The sequence below is a fragment of the Myotis davidii genome, unplaced genomic scaffold, assembly GCF_000327345.1.
Source record: "Myotis davidii unplaced genomic scaffold, ASM32734v1 scaffold392, whole genome shotgun sequence".
In the NCBI taxonomy this organism is placed as follows: Eukaryota; Metazoa; Chordata; class Mammalia; order Chiroptera; family Vespertilionidae; genus Myotis; species Myotis davidii.
The window spans coordinates 2129380-2144384 of NW_006284244.1; the positions used below are offsets into that span (position 1 = coordinate 2129380).

The 15005-nt window shown below is 37.2% G+C and overlaps 1 protein-coding gene across 1 annotated transcript in view; it reads left to right on the top strand.

The window, feature by feature from the left end:
• Positions 1–13378, top strand: part of GUCY1A3 (guanylate cyclase 1, soluble, alpha 3) — a 47818-nt gene extending 34440 nt beyond the window's left edge. Inside the window, 6 exon segments of the mRNA XM_006754274.2 lie at positions 1–2; positions 5–241; positions 1711–2196; positions 5068–5211; positions 8577–8731; positions 11354–13378. The exon segment at positions 1–2 is cut by the window's left edge and continues 474 nt beyond it. Of these exon segments, the coding sequence (XP_006754337.1) occupies positions 1–2; positions 5–241; positions 1711–2196; positions 5068–5211; positions 8577–8731; positions 11354–11555 (1226 nt within the window). The 3' untranslated portion in view covers positions 11556–13378.
• The last annotated feature ends 1627 nt before the right edge of the window (positions 13379–15005 follow it).

The following is a 15005-nucleotide window of genomic DNA, read 5'->3' on the forward strand; positions in this document are numbered from 1 at the left end:
TTCTGTAAGATTCCCGTTCCATTTCATGTTTGACAAAGACATGACAATTCTGCAATTTGGCAATGGCATCAGGAGGCTGATCAACAGGCGAGACTTTCAAGGAAAGCCTAATTTTGAAGAGTACTTTGATATTCTCACTCCAAAAGTCAACCAAACGTTTAGCGGAATCATGACTATGTTGAATTTACAATTTGTGGTCCGAGTGAGGAGATGGGACAACTCTGTGAAGAAATCTTCAAGGGTAAGAGAAACATAATAGCATTTTGATTATGAAGTCAACTATTTCATATTTAAGGACCAGAAACAAACAAACAAAAATGGTACAAATGCAAATGCATCACTTCAAATGTTTTCTTAAGATATTTATATTTAAAAACAATTCTAAAATACTTTTAAGGCTGGAATAAATTTAAAATAAGGTCCTTTCTGCATTTATTTCTTCTGTACTTGACCCTTACTTCACAAATATTCATTGAATGCAGTGTACCTTTTAACATCTTTATGAAATACTTTACAACTGAATTATAAAAATATTTATATAAAATATGCTTGCAATCATCATCAGTTGACTTAATTTGGAATAAGAGGTCTTTTTCTATAACAAACAAACAAAACTACTTTTTTTTTCTTATAGGAGCCAACTAAGTAGATTTTTTTTTACTCAATATTCAATAAATGGAAAAATCAATACCTTTTGATTAATTGTTAGAGGATGTGGGGAGAAATGTTCTGTCTCCTGGTAGAGAACTTTGGTAATTATTTACTCTTAGCTTACAAAGTTTGCTAAGTCATAGTCAATAGAACAGCAAAGCTAACAGAGAGGCTTATGGTGCATATCAATTTTAGTCATGTAAACCCCAGCAGACACACTGTTCCCCAAAATTAAAACAGCTTTATTGCTTTGTATCATAAAAATTGTATAGCTAAATATTTAAAAATTTGGTAATAATTAAAGATGTCCATTGTGGCAACAATGACAAAAACTCAATGACATTAGTTATTAAGCATGCTATAATTCAGAGTATGCTTGTACAGGGAAAAATTTTGAGCCTGTAAAAATAAAGAGACATGAGGATTATACATTTTTGTTTAAAACAAAAATAATACTATTTATAACTTCCTTTTTTTACTAAACAATCTATTTTGGCCATCCTTCCATGTCATTAGATATAGGGCTGTTTCACTTTTCAAAAGCTGTGTAATATTCATTGTAAGGTTGTCCTCCATGTACTCATCTGCTCTGGAAAGGAAATTTGGATTGCTTTTGGCTCTGCCGCAGTGAGCAACACACATGCACATATTTGTCCACATTCATCCAAGTAAATCTTGTGATCCAGGATGATCACTTGAAGCCTCACCTCCCTGAAGGCTCCCTTGGCGCAATTGTTTCTGCTGGCTGCTCCTGTCAAAAGGAAGTACAGTAGTCACATGCCACTTACTGAGAAAGCCTTGCAGGAAGCATTGTTTGCACTGCTTATTGAAAAGTATGATCTATGCGTAAAGTATACTTTTCAAATACCTGCATACATTTTAGAACTCATAGTAAATTGGAACTATACAAAAATATATTGTTCTTGGTCAGCAGGTAGAAAAAAAAAATCGAGTTCAATACAAAGGGACGATCACTATATCTACTTCCTCTTCTTTTGCCTCCAAAAAAGGTTGGAAACTTGAGTAAGTCACAGCAATTGGTTCTCCTTTGCTTCACAGGTTATGGACCTCAAAGGCCAAATGATCTACATCATCGAATCCAATGCGATCTTGTTCTTGGGGTCACCCTGCGTGGACAGATTAGAAGATTTTACAGGACGAGGGCTCTACCTCTCAGACATCCCAATTCACAATGCGCTGAGGGATGTGGTCTTGATCGGAGAACAGGCCAGAGCTCAGGATGGCCTGAAGAAGAGGCTGGGAAAACTGAAGGCCACGCTGGAGCAAGCACACCAAGCCCTGGAGGAGGAGAAGAAGAAGACAGTTGACCTCCTGTGCTCTATATTTCCCTCTGAGGTGGCGCAGCAGCTGTGGCAAGGGCAGGTCGTGCAAGCCAAGAAGTTCAATAACGTCACCATGCTGTTCTCAGACATTGTTGGGTTCACTGCCATCTGCTCCCAGTGCTCGCCACTGCAGGTCATCACCATGCTCAATGCGCTCTACACCCGGTTTGACCAGCAGTGCGGAGAGCTGGATGTCTACAAGGTAGGGGTGGAGCAGGACGGGGCCCATTTTCCAGGCAAAAGTCACTGAGAAAAAGCACTGGAACTAGGGTCTGAGTTATAAAGCAAACGAAAGGCCAACCTGGGAGCCACATCCTGGGAGTAGGCATTGTGCATTAATTAATCACCTGGGCGTTCACTAGCCAGAAATAGCTCTGAATTTGCTCAGAAAAAGAGAGGATTCCACGAGAAGACTGCCACATTGTCTTCTTAAGGAATACGCATAGAATGGGGAATGATAGACGGAGTGGAGGATGGGGTGCAGGACCCATGAGCAAGTGAAGTTTAGAAATCAATGAACATGACACTTGACTGTGGGAACTGAGTGGAGTTGCTAAGCATGGTGTAATTCAGAGTGTCTCTTGTACAGGGAAAGATTATCCTTTGTACCTGTAAAATGAAACATGAGGATTACACAACTCGTATTTAAATAGATTAATTCAATTCAGAGTTAACATGATACTTTTTATGGCCAGTTAGCAGAAACTCAAATTACCTACTTATGGCTTTATTGTAGAGCAGCCGAGGGCAGAGATACACCTAAATAAGAGAGACCTGTCTTCAAATCTTGCCTCTACCTGATGTGTTTCATTTGTGAAAGAGAAAATATTATCTACCCAAAGGGTTTATATGAATAAACCTACATATGTCCTGTAAGCTTTATGAGCAGGATTGTTATAAATATTATGGTAAATAATATCTGTTATTCATCAGGCAGCAGGATTTTTGGGGTGCTCAGGATGTACCAGCATCATTCTAGGAGACGCACAGTGATTGTCCCCAACATGTAATCAGCTACTTTTAAAATGTAACTATTGTCAAAAGAAAGAACTAATGAAGAGATTTCATGTTCTGCCTTTAGAAGTTATATATATAATGCCTTGTTTTAGACATTATCATTAAGCACAAAGCATGCCTCTCATTTGTGTGGCTTGAAATCAACTCTTAATTTGCCACATAACAATCTGGCATTTCAGAACTTAACCCAATACAAAATAGATAAATGATAAAGTAGGAACAAAGATTATTTATGGGAATATACAAGACCCTGCTTTTTTTTCAATTTAGATGCTAGAAGTAAAAACAAAATGAGAAAATAAAAAAAAACTTCCTTTAAAAAAACTAACAGGAAATTCCAGACAGAGCTATGATCCCTTGGGACAAAAATAGGCTCATGGATAATTACAGATAAAATAATTGGCTTTGGTTAGGTTAAGCTTGATGGCCTCTTGTGGAATCCGCTGTATTTTTTTGTGGACAGTTTCTATCTTGAGAATGTCTCCTCTCTCAGCAGAGTTGTGAGAAGGAAGGCTTGCTGTTCTTGGCAAACTACTGAGATTGATGTCAGAAGAAGTAGCCCTCTTCTTCAACTTGTGGAAACTTGACAAAATGGGTTATTTTGTCAAGCATTTAGAATCTAGCCTCCTTACTACCAGGCTGGTAGCCATAGAGTTCCCTGACTCACCCAACTGCAGCCTAAGCTCGTCAATCACCTTCTTTCCTGTCCTCATGCCCACCTTCTCTCCACTCTGATTCCTCATGAAAATACAGAGAGGTAGCTGTAAGTTAGTAAGGAGGGTCTTAACGACTAAATAAATTTCAGATACACAGAATGTATAATCATAGGCCGACCTATGAGTGTCATGGCTTCCAAGGAATAGTCAAGTTTATTTATTCAGGGACCTGATCATGCCAGGACTTTATTTAACTTCATTTTCCAGCATTCCATCTTTTGGTCATCTTTTTGTGTTAGTATTTATTTATCTATTATTTTAGCAAATATCTACTGCTTATCCAGCATTTTCCAGCATGGGTGGGCAAAATCCCTGTGAGAAGAGTTGACGTGTGTGTGTGTGTGTGTGTGTGTGTGTGTGTGTGTACATTGGGGGAAGGTACTGGAAAATACTAGGTTTCCATATGACATACTAAGCCCCATTTCACACAAGTCTGGACCAGGTGCTATAATAGTACAGAGAATGGTCACCTAACTCCAAGTAGGGGTGAGGGTTCTACTTCTAATTAGGAACACTTTTTTGAGCACTTGTGATATGTCAGTCTTTCATTTAAGCACTTCATATATATTCACTGCTGAGCCAAAGCTTATGGGAGGAATTGCTGCCTGGTTCATTAATTGGTGAACATACTGGGCACTGATAAGAATTAGTAAAATAGACAAACTCAGAGAGCTTACATTCTACTGGGGCGGGAGGAAGACAATAAACAGATGAGTAAATATATAGTATTTCATGTCGTGTAATATTCTGGAAGAAAAATAAAGCAGGTTAAGTGTGAGAAGTGATTGCTGTTTCATAGAGGGTAGTCTTTCTTATAAGGAGATGTTTTGGAGGGGCTGAAGGAAATGAGGGACAAATCAAATGGTTATCTGCAGGAAGATTATTCCAGGCAAAGGGATAGCAAGTAGGAGCCTGTTTGGTATATTTGAGAGAAAACAGGAGAAGCCAGTGGTATTGAGACAAAGTGAGCAACAGGGAGTGTCAGGAATTAGCAGAAAAGCTGGTCAAGAAGAAACTTGGGCACCTTATAAGGGTTTCAATATTTATTCTGAGTAAACGTTTACATCTCTTTTTCATTTTCTCACCTCCATTTCTCCTCACTGGAAGCTGTGGATAAGAAGAATGAGATGATCTGATAAACTACAATAAATATTTAGAAAAGAAAAATGTGATTATTACAATTTGGTAGATTTAAATTAGTTGTTAGCTTTTTGTAGCCAGTATCATAGACAAAGAACACTGAGATTGTTACTATATGATCCTTAATTTCTGCTGTAAATTATATGCTATAATTCTTCCTGAGCTTTTTATTTGTAATGTGGAAAATCTGTTATGTGCAGGTGGAGACCATTGGCGATGCGTATTGTGTGGCTGGGGGATTACACAAAGAAAGTGATACCCATGCTGTTCAGATAGCACTGATGGCCCTCAAGATGATGGAGCTCTCTGATGAAGTCATGTCTCCCCATGGAGAACCTATCAAGGTAAACTAGATCATATATTGTCCAAGAAATGAGAATAAATGCTTAGTTAGTTATCAAAAGAATGGTGTGCCCGGCCTGTGTGGCTCAGTGTTTGTGTGTCAACCTACGAACCAGGAGTTCATGGTTCAATTCCCGTTTAGGACACATGCCCAGGTTGCAGGGAGCATGCAGTAGGGGGCATGCAGGAGGCAGCTGATCAATGATTCTCATCATTGATGTTTCCATCTCTCTCTCCCTCTCCCTTCCTCTCTTTAAAGAATGATGTATCAGTTGGGGTTTAGTTACAGAGAGCAAACTGTCACTTGTTGAAGCAGGAGAACATTTACCACCTGGTATGGAATGGTTCCCAGAATCATTGGGAGGACCAAAGAAGCCATCTATAAGTTAAGCTTTTTAAAAATGGGTCCTAAAGCCACATTTCAGCACCACTGCTTTTTCCTCTCTTGGGAAGCTGGCTCCAGAACTATACCACCATAGCCAGTCAGGAAAAGGTTGTGTTCTGAAAGCTGCTGCCTCTGCTGCTGGCTACAGAACACAACTGCATGCAACTCCTCTAATCCGGATCAGCAACGTGAATTCCTGCATCCTGACCCTCACAAAATGAGTGCCTGGGAACTGGGCTGTCCCCTAAGCACCCACAGAAAACCCCAAACTTCCCCACTTGTAAGCATCCCAAGTGCAGTCCCAGCAGAAATCCTGGCTCCCAAATCTCATGCACGTGACTCTGAGTCACTGGACCTAAACGCATCTAGGTGCTGCCAGGGAGTTTGGAATATGTAGTTTTTAGTGTTCCAGCAACTGCAGGGGAGGACATCACAGTAGAATGAATGTTGACTGTTAATCCACCAGTATTTTCCAGAACACATAAAATTCAAAAATGTCTAGATCAATCAGACTCCAGAATAATATTTCATTGCACATGAAAAAATAAAATTAACACACTAGGCATTGGTTCAATAGACAGAACATGAGCAGGTTATGTTTATTTGTAGCACTGTAGTCAATCTGGCACTCAATTTTTATCACATAGACCTCAGTTGATGATTCAGAAGTGGGCCTTTGAAGGGAATAGAATCCTACCTGGTATGCTCTAGATATAGAGAGAAGAAAGAAAAAGAACAAAACTATGCTATTTAGAAGTTTAGTCTTGGCTCTCTTCACGATTAGTAGGCACCATACATGCAAGTCATCATGTTGGTTTTATAAGTCAACTGTCTTTCCAGTTACATGTTACTGTGTGACACATTTTGAATATTTAATTCTGTAAAAATACAAACCTTTTATTACGCATGGATTCTGTGCATCGGAAATTAGATGACGCATAACAGGGATACCACACCTCAGCTCACAGTCTCTGGTTCCTCAGCTGGGAACACTCAAATGGTTGAGGGCAGTTGGAAGAGCTGGATGTACCACTTGGAGCTGGAGGACCCATTCTGACGTGGCTGCTTCACGTACATGTCTGGTTCCTTGCTCACTGGCGAAGGCTGAAAGGTTGAGCTCAGCTAGGACTGTCAGTCCAAGTGCTTACGTGGTGTAGACTCAGAGTAGTTACACTTCTTACGTGGTGGCTTATGTCCCAGGGAACTTGATTGGTGGCAGCATGGCCTTTTATGACCTAACCTTAAGAGACACACAGCGATGCTTCCATTCTATTCTGTTGGTCAAAGCAATCATAAGCCTGCCCGGCGGGGAGGAGATAGAGCTCATGTCTTAATGGGGAGAGTGTGAGATAAATTGTGGCAGTTTTAAAAGCATCACAGCAGACCTAGCCAGTTTGGCTCTGTGGTTAGAGCATCAGCCCGCAGACTGAAGGGATTGAAGGGCGTGAAGGGTCTCGGGTTCCATTCTTGTCAAGGGCACATGCCTCCATTGCAGGCTAATCCCCGGCCCAGTTGGAGTGCTGGTGCAGGAGGCAATCAATCAATGTGTCTCTCTCACATCTATGTGTGTGTCTCTCTCTCTCACTCCTTCCCTTCCACTCTCTCTAAAAATAAGTGGAAAAATATCCTTTGGTGAGGATTAACAAATAAAAAATAATAATGAAATCATCACAGCATCTTACTTTTAATTCTCTCTCTCTCTCTCTCTCTCTCTCTCTCTCTCTCTCTCTTTAGTTTTGATGAGGAAAATCATAGCATCAAAGTAAATGCTTAAAATATCCACATTAATAATAAAATCAGTGGTTTCCACATAAATGGATTTTGTAATTAAAATGTGTATGTTTGAGCCAGGGGGATTTTTGTTATTTGTAGAAATGTATTTTTAGAGTTTTGCAACTGGAGGAATTATTTATAGCTAGTTTCAAAGACAATTACCTGAGTAATAAGAGTCTAGCTTTAATGACCTGTAAAGTGAGATGTTAAGCAAACCTTTTATTTGTTCTAACCTACAGTCCTCGGGACTTTCTGATGGCTTTAGGAGCTGCCTACGAAACATCACAGAGGCAGAGGGAAGAGCATTTTCAGTAGAGAGAGAAACCTTATTGTGTATTGGGGGCAGGGGAGCATATTGTGACAAACATCATCTCATTTAATATTTACAACAACATTATGAAGAGGAAACTACAGTTCACTGGTGGACAAAAGTGGTCAAGTCTCCCATGCATCTGTATTTGGAGTTATGTCTCTTTGGCTTCAAAGCCCAGGCTTACCCTGGCTGATAGCTCAGTTGCAGTTCTATCCCCCATGAGGGCATGTACAAGAATCAACCAATGAATATATAAATATGTGGAACAACAAATGGATGTTTTTCTCCCCCTGCCCCTGCCTCCACCTCTAATCTGGGTGTCAGCAACCACTTCCTGCTTCCTGTGTTATTTTTTACTTGAATATTGCAATTCCCTTTCTCTAGTTGTTAGTCATTTGAATAGTGGAGCAATGTTTGGCATAAAGTTATTTTCCTCAGAATGTACACTTTATATAGTGAGAGCTAGCAACTTTTGCTCCTCTCTGACCATGTTTTGGGAAACAACAACTGTAATCCAGAAGTTATGTCTATCTCACTTGATAGAGCAGTTTCACATAAACAACCCATAGACACTGTCTTGTTACGGAGGTGACAGCGATAGGTATGCGTGGAAATCTGCCTCAGATACTGAAGAGAGGTGAAATAAGAGTGCTTTGTGCAATAAACCTAAGGGCATAAGTAGAGAAGAATTAAGAGGTGTAGCTGATTCTTCTCTGATAATTTTTAATCAACTGTGAGTAGAGGGAAGTTGGCTGAGGTTTTTGAGGAAGAAGGGAGTGGTGCGGTTAAGAGCGATTGTTACAATAATTTAGACAGGGCATTCAAACAACACTGACAAGTGGGAAGAACTTTAACCCATGACCAGGAACAATGTGGTACTTTTTTTTTGCTTTCAGATGCGAATTGGACTGCATTCTGGGTCGGTTTTTGCTGGAGTTGTTGGAGTTAAGATGCCCCGTTACTGTCTTTTTGGAAACAATGTCACCTTGGCTAACAAATTTGAGTCCTGCAGTGTACCACGGAAAATCAACGTCAGCCCAACTACCTACAGGTACTGATTGCACTGTCCACCTAAACTCTATTCTTTTACTATTTCATTGGGGGAAATGGTAACTGGTGCAAGAGGGAGTAAAGTACAACTTCTACCCCACGTGGACATCTGCCCTGGGCCTGTGGCTGCGATTCTTGAATTTTTCTGCTATCAAGATTTCATTTAAATGGTTTTATTTTTCCAATCTATTTTTCTTACAAATTTTGAACTTTTTTTGAAGATGATCTAATGAACATGTCTTACTCATGAGAAATGAGTGTCATTTCTCATTTGACATTTTGTGTTTATCTGTAACTTTATTTCAAAAGCCTGGGATTTGTATTCAGAAGACGTGTCTTACAAGTTCCAAATGCCAGATGCGAGATCTTGAGCAAAACACTTAATAAATTCAAGTGATATAAAGGTTATGATTGTAATTACCTTACTAATAGGAGGTGTTGGGCTAATATGGACATAAAAATGTTTTTTTAATTTACCAACCACCTATGGTTTTATACATTTTTATTTATTAAACCCTTATAGTTATATACATTTGTATAGTTAATTTTTGCATATTTCAAACATACAGAAAAAATTTTAAAGAAAATATGATACCGTGTAACCAATACTAATATTTAACAAATGTCAACATTTTGCCATATTTGTTTCAGATCCCTGTTTTATGAAAGAAACAAAATATGACAGGCTCCTGGCCCCCATTTTCTCTCTGATATGCTGGACTTTATATCCCTTAAGGTTTGTAGGAACATCTGAGAACGTGTACTTCCTGAAGACAGGCACCGAATAGAGCAATAGCTCATGGTGCTCTGTTTACCAGGAAGGAAAATGGGCAGAAAGAGGCCAGAGATGTAACTCTCTTCATTTAAGTTCCTCCAGATTAAAAAAAATAAAGTCAGAGAAAAGTAAATTTCCACTGGCCCTGTTCCTATTCTTTTACAACTTGCCTTGAACCTACTCAACATATTTGGAGATTTTTTCTTTCTTGGTGAAATGTAAATCTAGGTCTTATAAATCTAGTTCATTTATTAAAACTATTTCTAATGCAGGGATGTACTGGTAAACCAGCTTTGGTTAGTAAAGTGGAGAATCCCTGATTTCTAGCATTTACCAATTTCTATGGTGTAAATACTCCTACCATGGCAGGTTTTAGGCGACTGATAGTTTACAAAATTCTTGGATGTTAAAAGTTCACTCTCATGAGCCAGGACAAGCCAAATCAAGTATGTTACTATGTCACTATATGTGCAGGTGATATAATATGCATTTTAGAGTAAGAATAAGCAAGAATCTGTCCTCTCCCTAAGGCTAATTAGAGTATATCAGGTTTTCATTATTATAAAAGTGACTTGATATTCTTACACATATCTCTCCAGGTATTATACCTATACATGGTATTCCCAGATCATAGGCTGTACTGTTTCAACTTTACTAAAAATCAATTAGCTGCCCAAATTGCTTCTACCAATTTGTATTCCACCAACAATGTATGAAGGTTTTTTCTCTTCTCCAAAGCTTGATATTATCAGACTAATTAATTGTTACCAATATGATGAGTGTTAGGTGATATCTAATTGATGTTTAATCAGCCTTTTGTAATTGAGTTATTTAATTTTCACAACTATCCCCATTTTCCAAAGTTAGAAAACTGACAACTTTGTTGCTATTCAGCAACAGAGTTTGAAGCTTATACTTTGGGATTCTGTAACTTTTTATTATATATCACCAAATATTATACCTTATAAATAATAGGCCAAAAACATTTATGAATTCATGACTAAAACATCAGTAGAAGGCCATGGTATAGTTGGGCAGATGTGATGAGTAATCTAATCTTCTGTAGGAGTTGGTTTAGATCCCAGAATTATTCCACATTTTTCATCCATGGCCTAAATAATAGATTAGAGAGATGCTTATTAAGTTTGCATTTGACAGAAAGCTAGGGAAGCAAATAGAAAGATGAGTAACTTAACCAGTGGGATCAGAATTAAAATGAGTTTAGCATAATGAAGAAGTAGTAGCAAATAAAAAAAATTGGGTATCAGTATGTACAATTAAATCTCATTTTAGTCCTATTAACCTTGGGTTTGTAAAAATTCTATTGAGAGATCAAAAGCTCTTCTTACAGTATTTTATACATATGCATAAAGCTTATGTAGAACTTTTCCTTTATAACTAATTGCCCATGATTACTTCTCAGTAATATTTACAAAATGAATGAATTGATAAATGGCAATGTTTTAACTCTTTCAACTTAGGAAGACTTATTCTATAACATTATATTTATGGGGTGTTGTTTTTTCGCTATTGTTAGACCTTTGGATTATTTGGGGGTTTCCCCCATTACTGTGAATTATACTGTTATTCAGATTATAGATTATATCTTTGCAAAATATTTTAAAATTAATTTTTCAAATATGAGTGAAATGCATTATTTGGCTAGAATTTTCTTGCGGTTGTGAATTGTTTTTCCATTGTGCATCTTCTGTGAAGATGTTTGTTAACATCATTAGGAGCTTCCTGTCAATCACAGTGAACATGGTTTATTAATATTTTGAGGAATATTCATTTATTTATGTTGTCTTTTCTTGCGTAGAGGGTAATACTTTTATTTTACTCTTTCAGATTACTCAAGGACTGTCCAGGTTTTGTCTTTACCCCTCGATCAAGGGAGGAACTTCCACCAAACTTCCCCAGTGAAATTCCGGGAATCTGTCATTTTCTGGAAGCTTATCAACAAGGAACAAATTCAAAACCATGGTTCCAAAAGAAAAATGTTGAAGATGGCAATGCCAATTTTTTAGGCAAAGCATCAGGAATAGATTAGCAAAATATGTCCCTGATTATTAGTCTTTGGGGTTTGATTCCTTCGAGCATTTGTGGAATCTCTGAGGGCACTTTAGGATGCAGACGGATAAAAGCAGTGTTAAAATTTCAGGAGCTCACGATCTACTTATTCTTCCACTTAACATGACAAACATGTGTTCACTTCAGTACTTCAGCTCTTCAGTGAAAGTAAAAAAAAGAAACCTCGAAAAGTGACCTTTGGGGGAGATTTCTGTTATATATCACTTATTATCTGTACTCAAAATTTAGCACATTGTACATATATCAGGTAATTGTAGCAACCTATACAATGTGATGGAGTCACTTGCAATCTTGTGTCCTGGTGGAATGCTATGGTTATTAGAGTGTGTTTGTGATAGCATTGCCTTACAAAAGCTTTTGAACAGAAATTATAGTCTTCAATACCATAAGCTCTTGGAACTTTTCAACTCTGAATTTTATTACATTTTCTCATTTAATTTTTAGCTTATATAACAAAGTAGATTGAGGTTTTTCTCTGTTGCACTTTTTTTATTTTTAAGGAAATAAGCAATTCTGGGTTAGATGCAATATGAATATAAAATAGGTCTCCTGTAAATATCAAAGATTATTTTATAAAAATATTCTCCACCACATAATGTGTCATTAACAATAAATGTTTCCTTTTGTTTGACATTTTTTATTCCATATATGGTAAAGGCTATTTTAATTCATATTAGCATGTTCATTCTTATTAATTCATTTCCATTTTACAGTATTCAGTATAAAAGAGGCTTATAGCCTATATTAAAATGCAATTTCATTCTGATTTAATTTAATCAGAAGCAACATGGGAGTACAGTAAGCATTTAGGGAACAAACTATAAAATACAGAAACAAGATATTTCATGCATACGTTCACCCACCCCACCTCACAACACAGAGGAATTTGGCTCTATTTCAGCAGACATGCTCTATTGCCATGCTGAGCCATGTAAAGTTCCAATAAGAAAATTTAAGTTCACAAGTGGGAAATAAGACTTGTTCTTTTTCTGACTGCATTTTTCAATACTTGTGTTGAATAATTTAGTGTGTGTATATTTCCTAAGAATCATGAGGGGTTTTTTTGTTTTGTTTTGTTTTGTTTTTGGTCTCATTAAGTACACATCTGTGAATATTTTATTCTAGTTGAAATATCTCAATGATATTCTTTAAATAGAATGTTAGTGTTGATGAAGAAAATTATGCTGTGATTTTATTATGGAAAATTTTAAACATTTTTTTCTGGAGCTTGAACTTTAATTTTTAATGATGTTGGTCTAAGATCTCTGGTGAACTAAACCTAAATAGGGCTTTGATTTTTAAAGAGCTCAACTTCAAAGCAAGAAAAAAATGATCATTATAATTTTTAAATCACTGTTAGCAGAGCCATAGATACACTGAACTCTTATTTGAGATTCTAAAAATTAATTCAATTTAAAAATTATTTCATTATCTTCACTAGTTCCCAGGCTACCCCATAGTAACCTCAAGAATGAAAAGTAATTACTGATTAGCCTTTAGTATCCCATGTGTACCACTATAGATATTACAATGATTATTATTTACTGATTCCCCAAAATTTTAAAGGACTAAGTGTGTCTCATTAAATACCAATCTTATTGTTATAGGTGTTGGGAAAATATAGTTACAATCTTACAATTATATGAGGTTAATAAAAATACGTAAAAGGAAAATAAAGACAAATACATTTTTCCATCTGTAATGCAATCCTTAGTATAGGGAAAATAATAGGAATTAAAGGAAATTTAAATGCATACAATAAAATGTCACCTTTATAAAAAATATTTAAGGAGACCCCAACTTGTTAATTTGTTTTCTTAAGTTTTTAAACGAATTAGAATTCAAAAATATTTTTTCTGTGTGTGTTTGTAATGTGTGTGAGTTCACCCCAAAACCCATAGAGGAAAATATAATCTGAGTAAAAGCTATCTGAGAATTCCTTGTACTAGTCCTACAACCTTTCTATAAGTTTGACATTTTATCTTAAAAAAGTCAGCAAACATGTATTTTCCCAGACAAATGAAATAATCTGTGATAGGTTCCCCAGGCCAGCCTATAAAGGCTCATTAATTATGGAATACTTTGTGGACCTTAAGCAAGATGAACATACAACATTTCCATGATAGAATGCATTCAAAGTCCATAACGGGGTGCTAAAAACTTGAAGGATTTTCCTTTCCCTTTCTATTCAATTTGGAGGATAGAGGCTATGGATACATTTCCAGATCCAGACCACTGATGGTAGCCAGGAGCAGAGAGTCTGGAAGGTATGTTCTCAAGGAAACAGAGACCAAAATAGGAGCTCTGTTTTAGGAGTGGAATTGAGGATGGAGAAAAGAATGGACAGAGAGGGCCTATGACAGGGTGGGGGGCTAAGAGTTCGGAATCTTTTTTTTAAATATATATTTTATTGATTTTTTACGGAGAGGAAGGGAGAGGTAAAGAGAGTTAGAAACATCCATGAGAGAGAAACATCGATCAGCTGCCTCCTGCACACTCCCCACTGGGGATGTGCCCGCAACCACGGCACATGCCCTTGACTGGAATCGAACCCAGGACCCTTGAGTCTGCAGGCCAACACTCTATTCACTGAGCCAAACCAGTTAGCGCAAGAGTTCTCAATCTTGTTGCCAGAATAACTATCCTAAAAAATAATGTGGGGTCTAGTCCCCATTGGTTTAGCTCAGTAGGTAGAGCGTTGGCCCTGGTTGAGGGGGGTGCAGGAAGTAGACAATTGATGTGTCTCTCTCACATCAATGTTTCTCTCCATCTCTCCCACTTCCTTCCATTCGCTCTAAAAATCAATGGAAAAATATCCTTAGGTGAAGACTTTAAAAAATAATAATAATAATAATAATGTGGGGTCCCAAGACTGCTTTTCAATCAGATGGTTTTTCCTGAGAATTCCACGATATGTTTCATTTGTCCAGATTTTTTTATTTTCACTCATAGCTTCTTGCCCAATTATTAAGTGTCCAGTACACAAAATAAAGTTGCCTTTATACCTATTTCTTAAGCAAGCATAGAGTTCCATGGTTGTTTTCTAAAGATGTCTGCTTCAAGAAGCAAAAAGAAATAGAGTTAAAAAGTGTCTTCCCACTTTTCTTCATCTTTTTATTTCTATCTAGATTTTGTAAGAAAAGGCAAAGTTTGAACCTAAATATGAATAGGTTCACTTACTCATTTTCATTTATTTAATCGTCAGTTCTTGAATAACTACCATGTGCCAGGAATAATGCTGTTTTTTGGAATTCAGAGATAAGAGATGACCCATTCTATCAAGAAAATAAAATTAAAAATGAACATAAGATAAATAATTTCAAATTTCTGTGGGAGCACTTAGTGCTTGGAGAAGTGTCTTGGTCTTAGAGGAGTTCATTCAGCAGAGGGGGAAGGACTTGACCAAGCA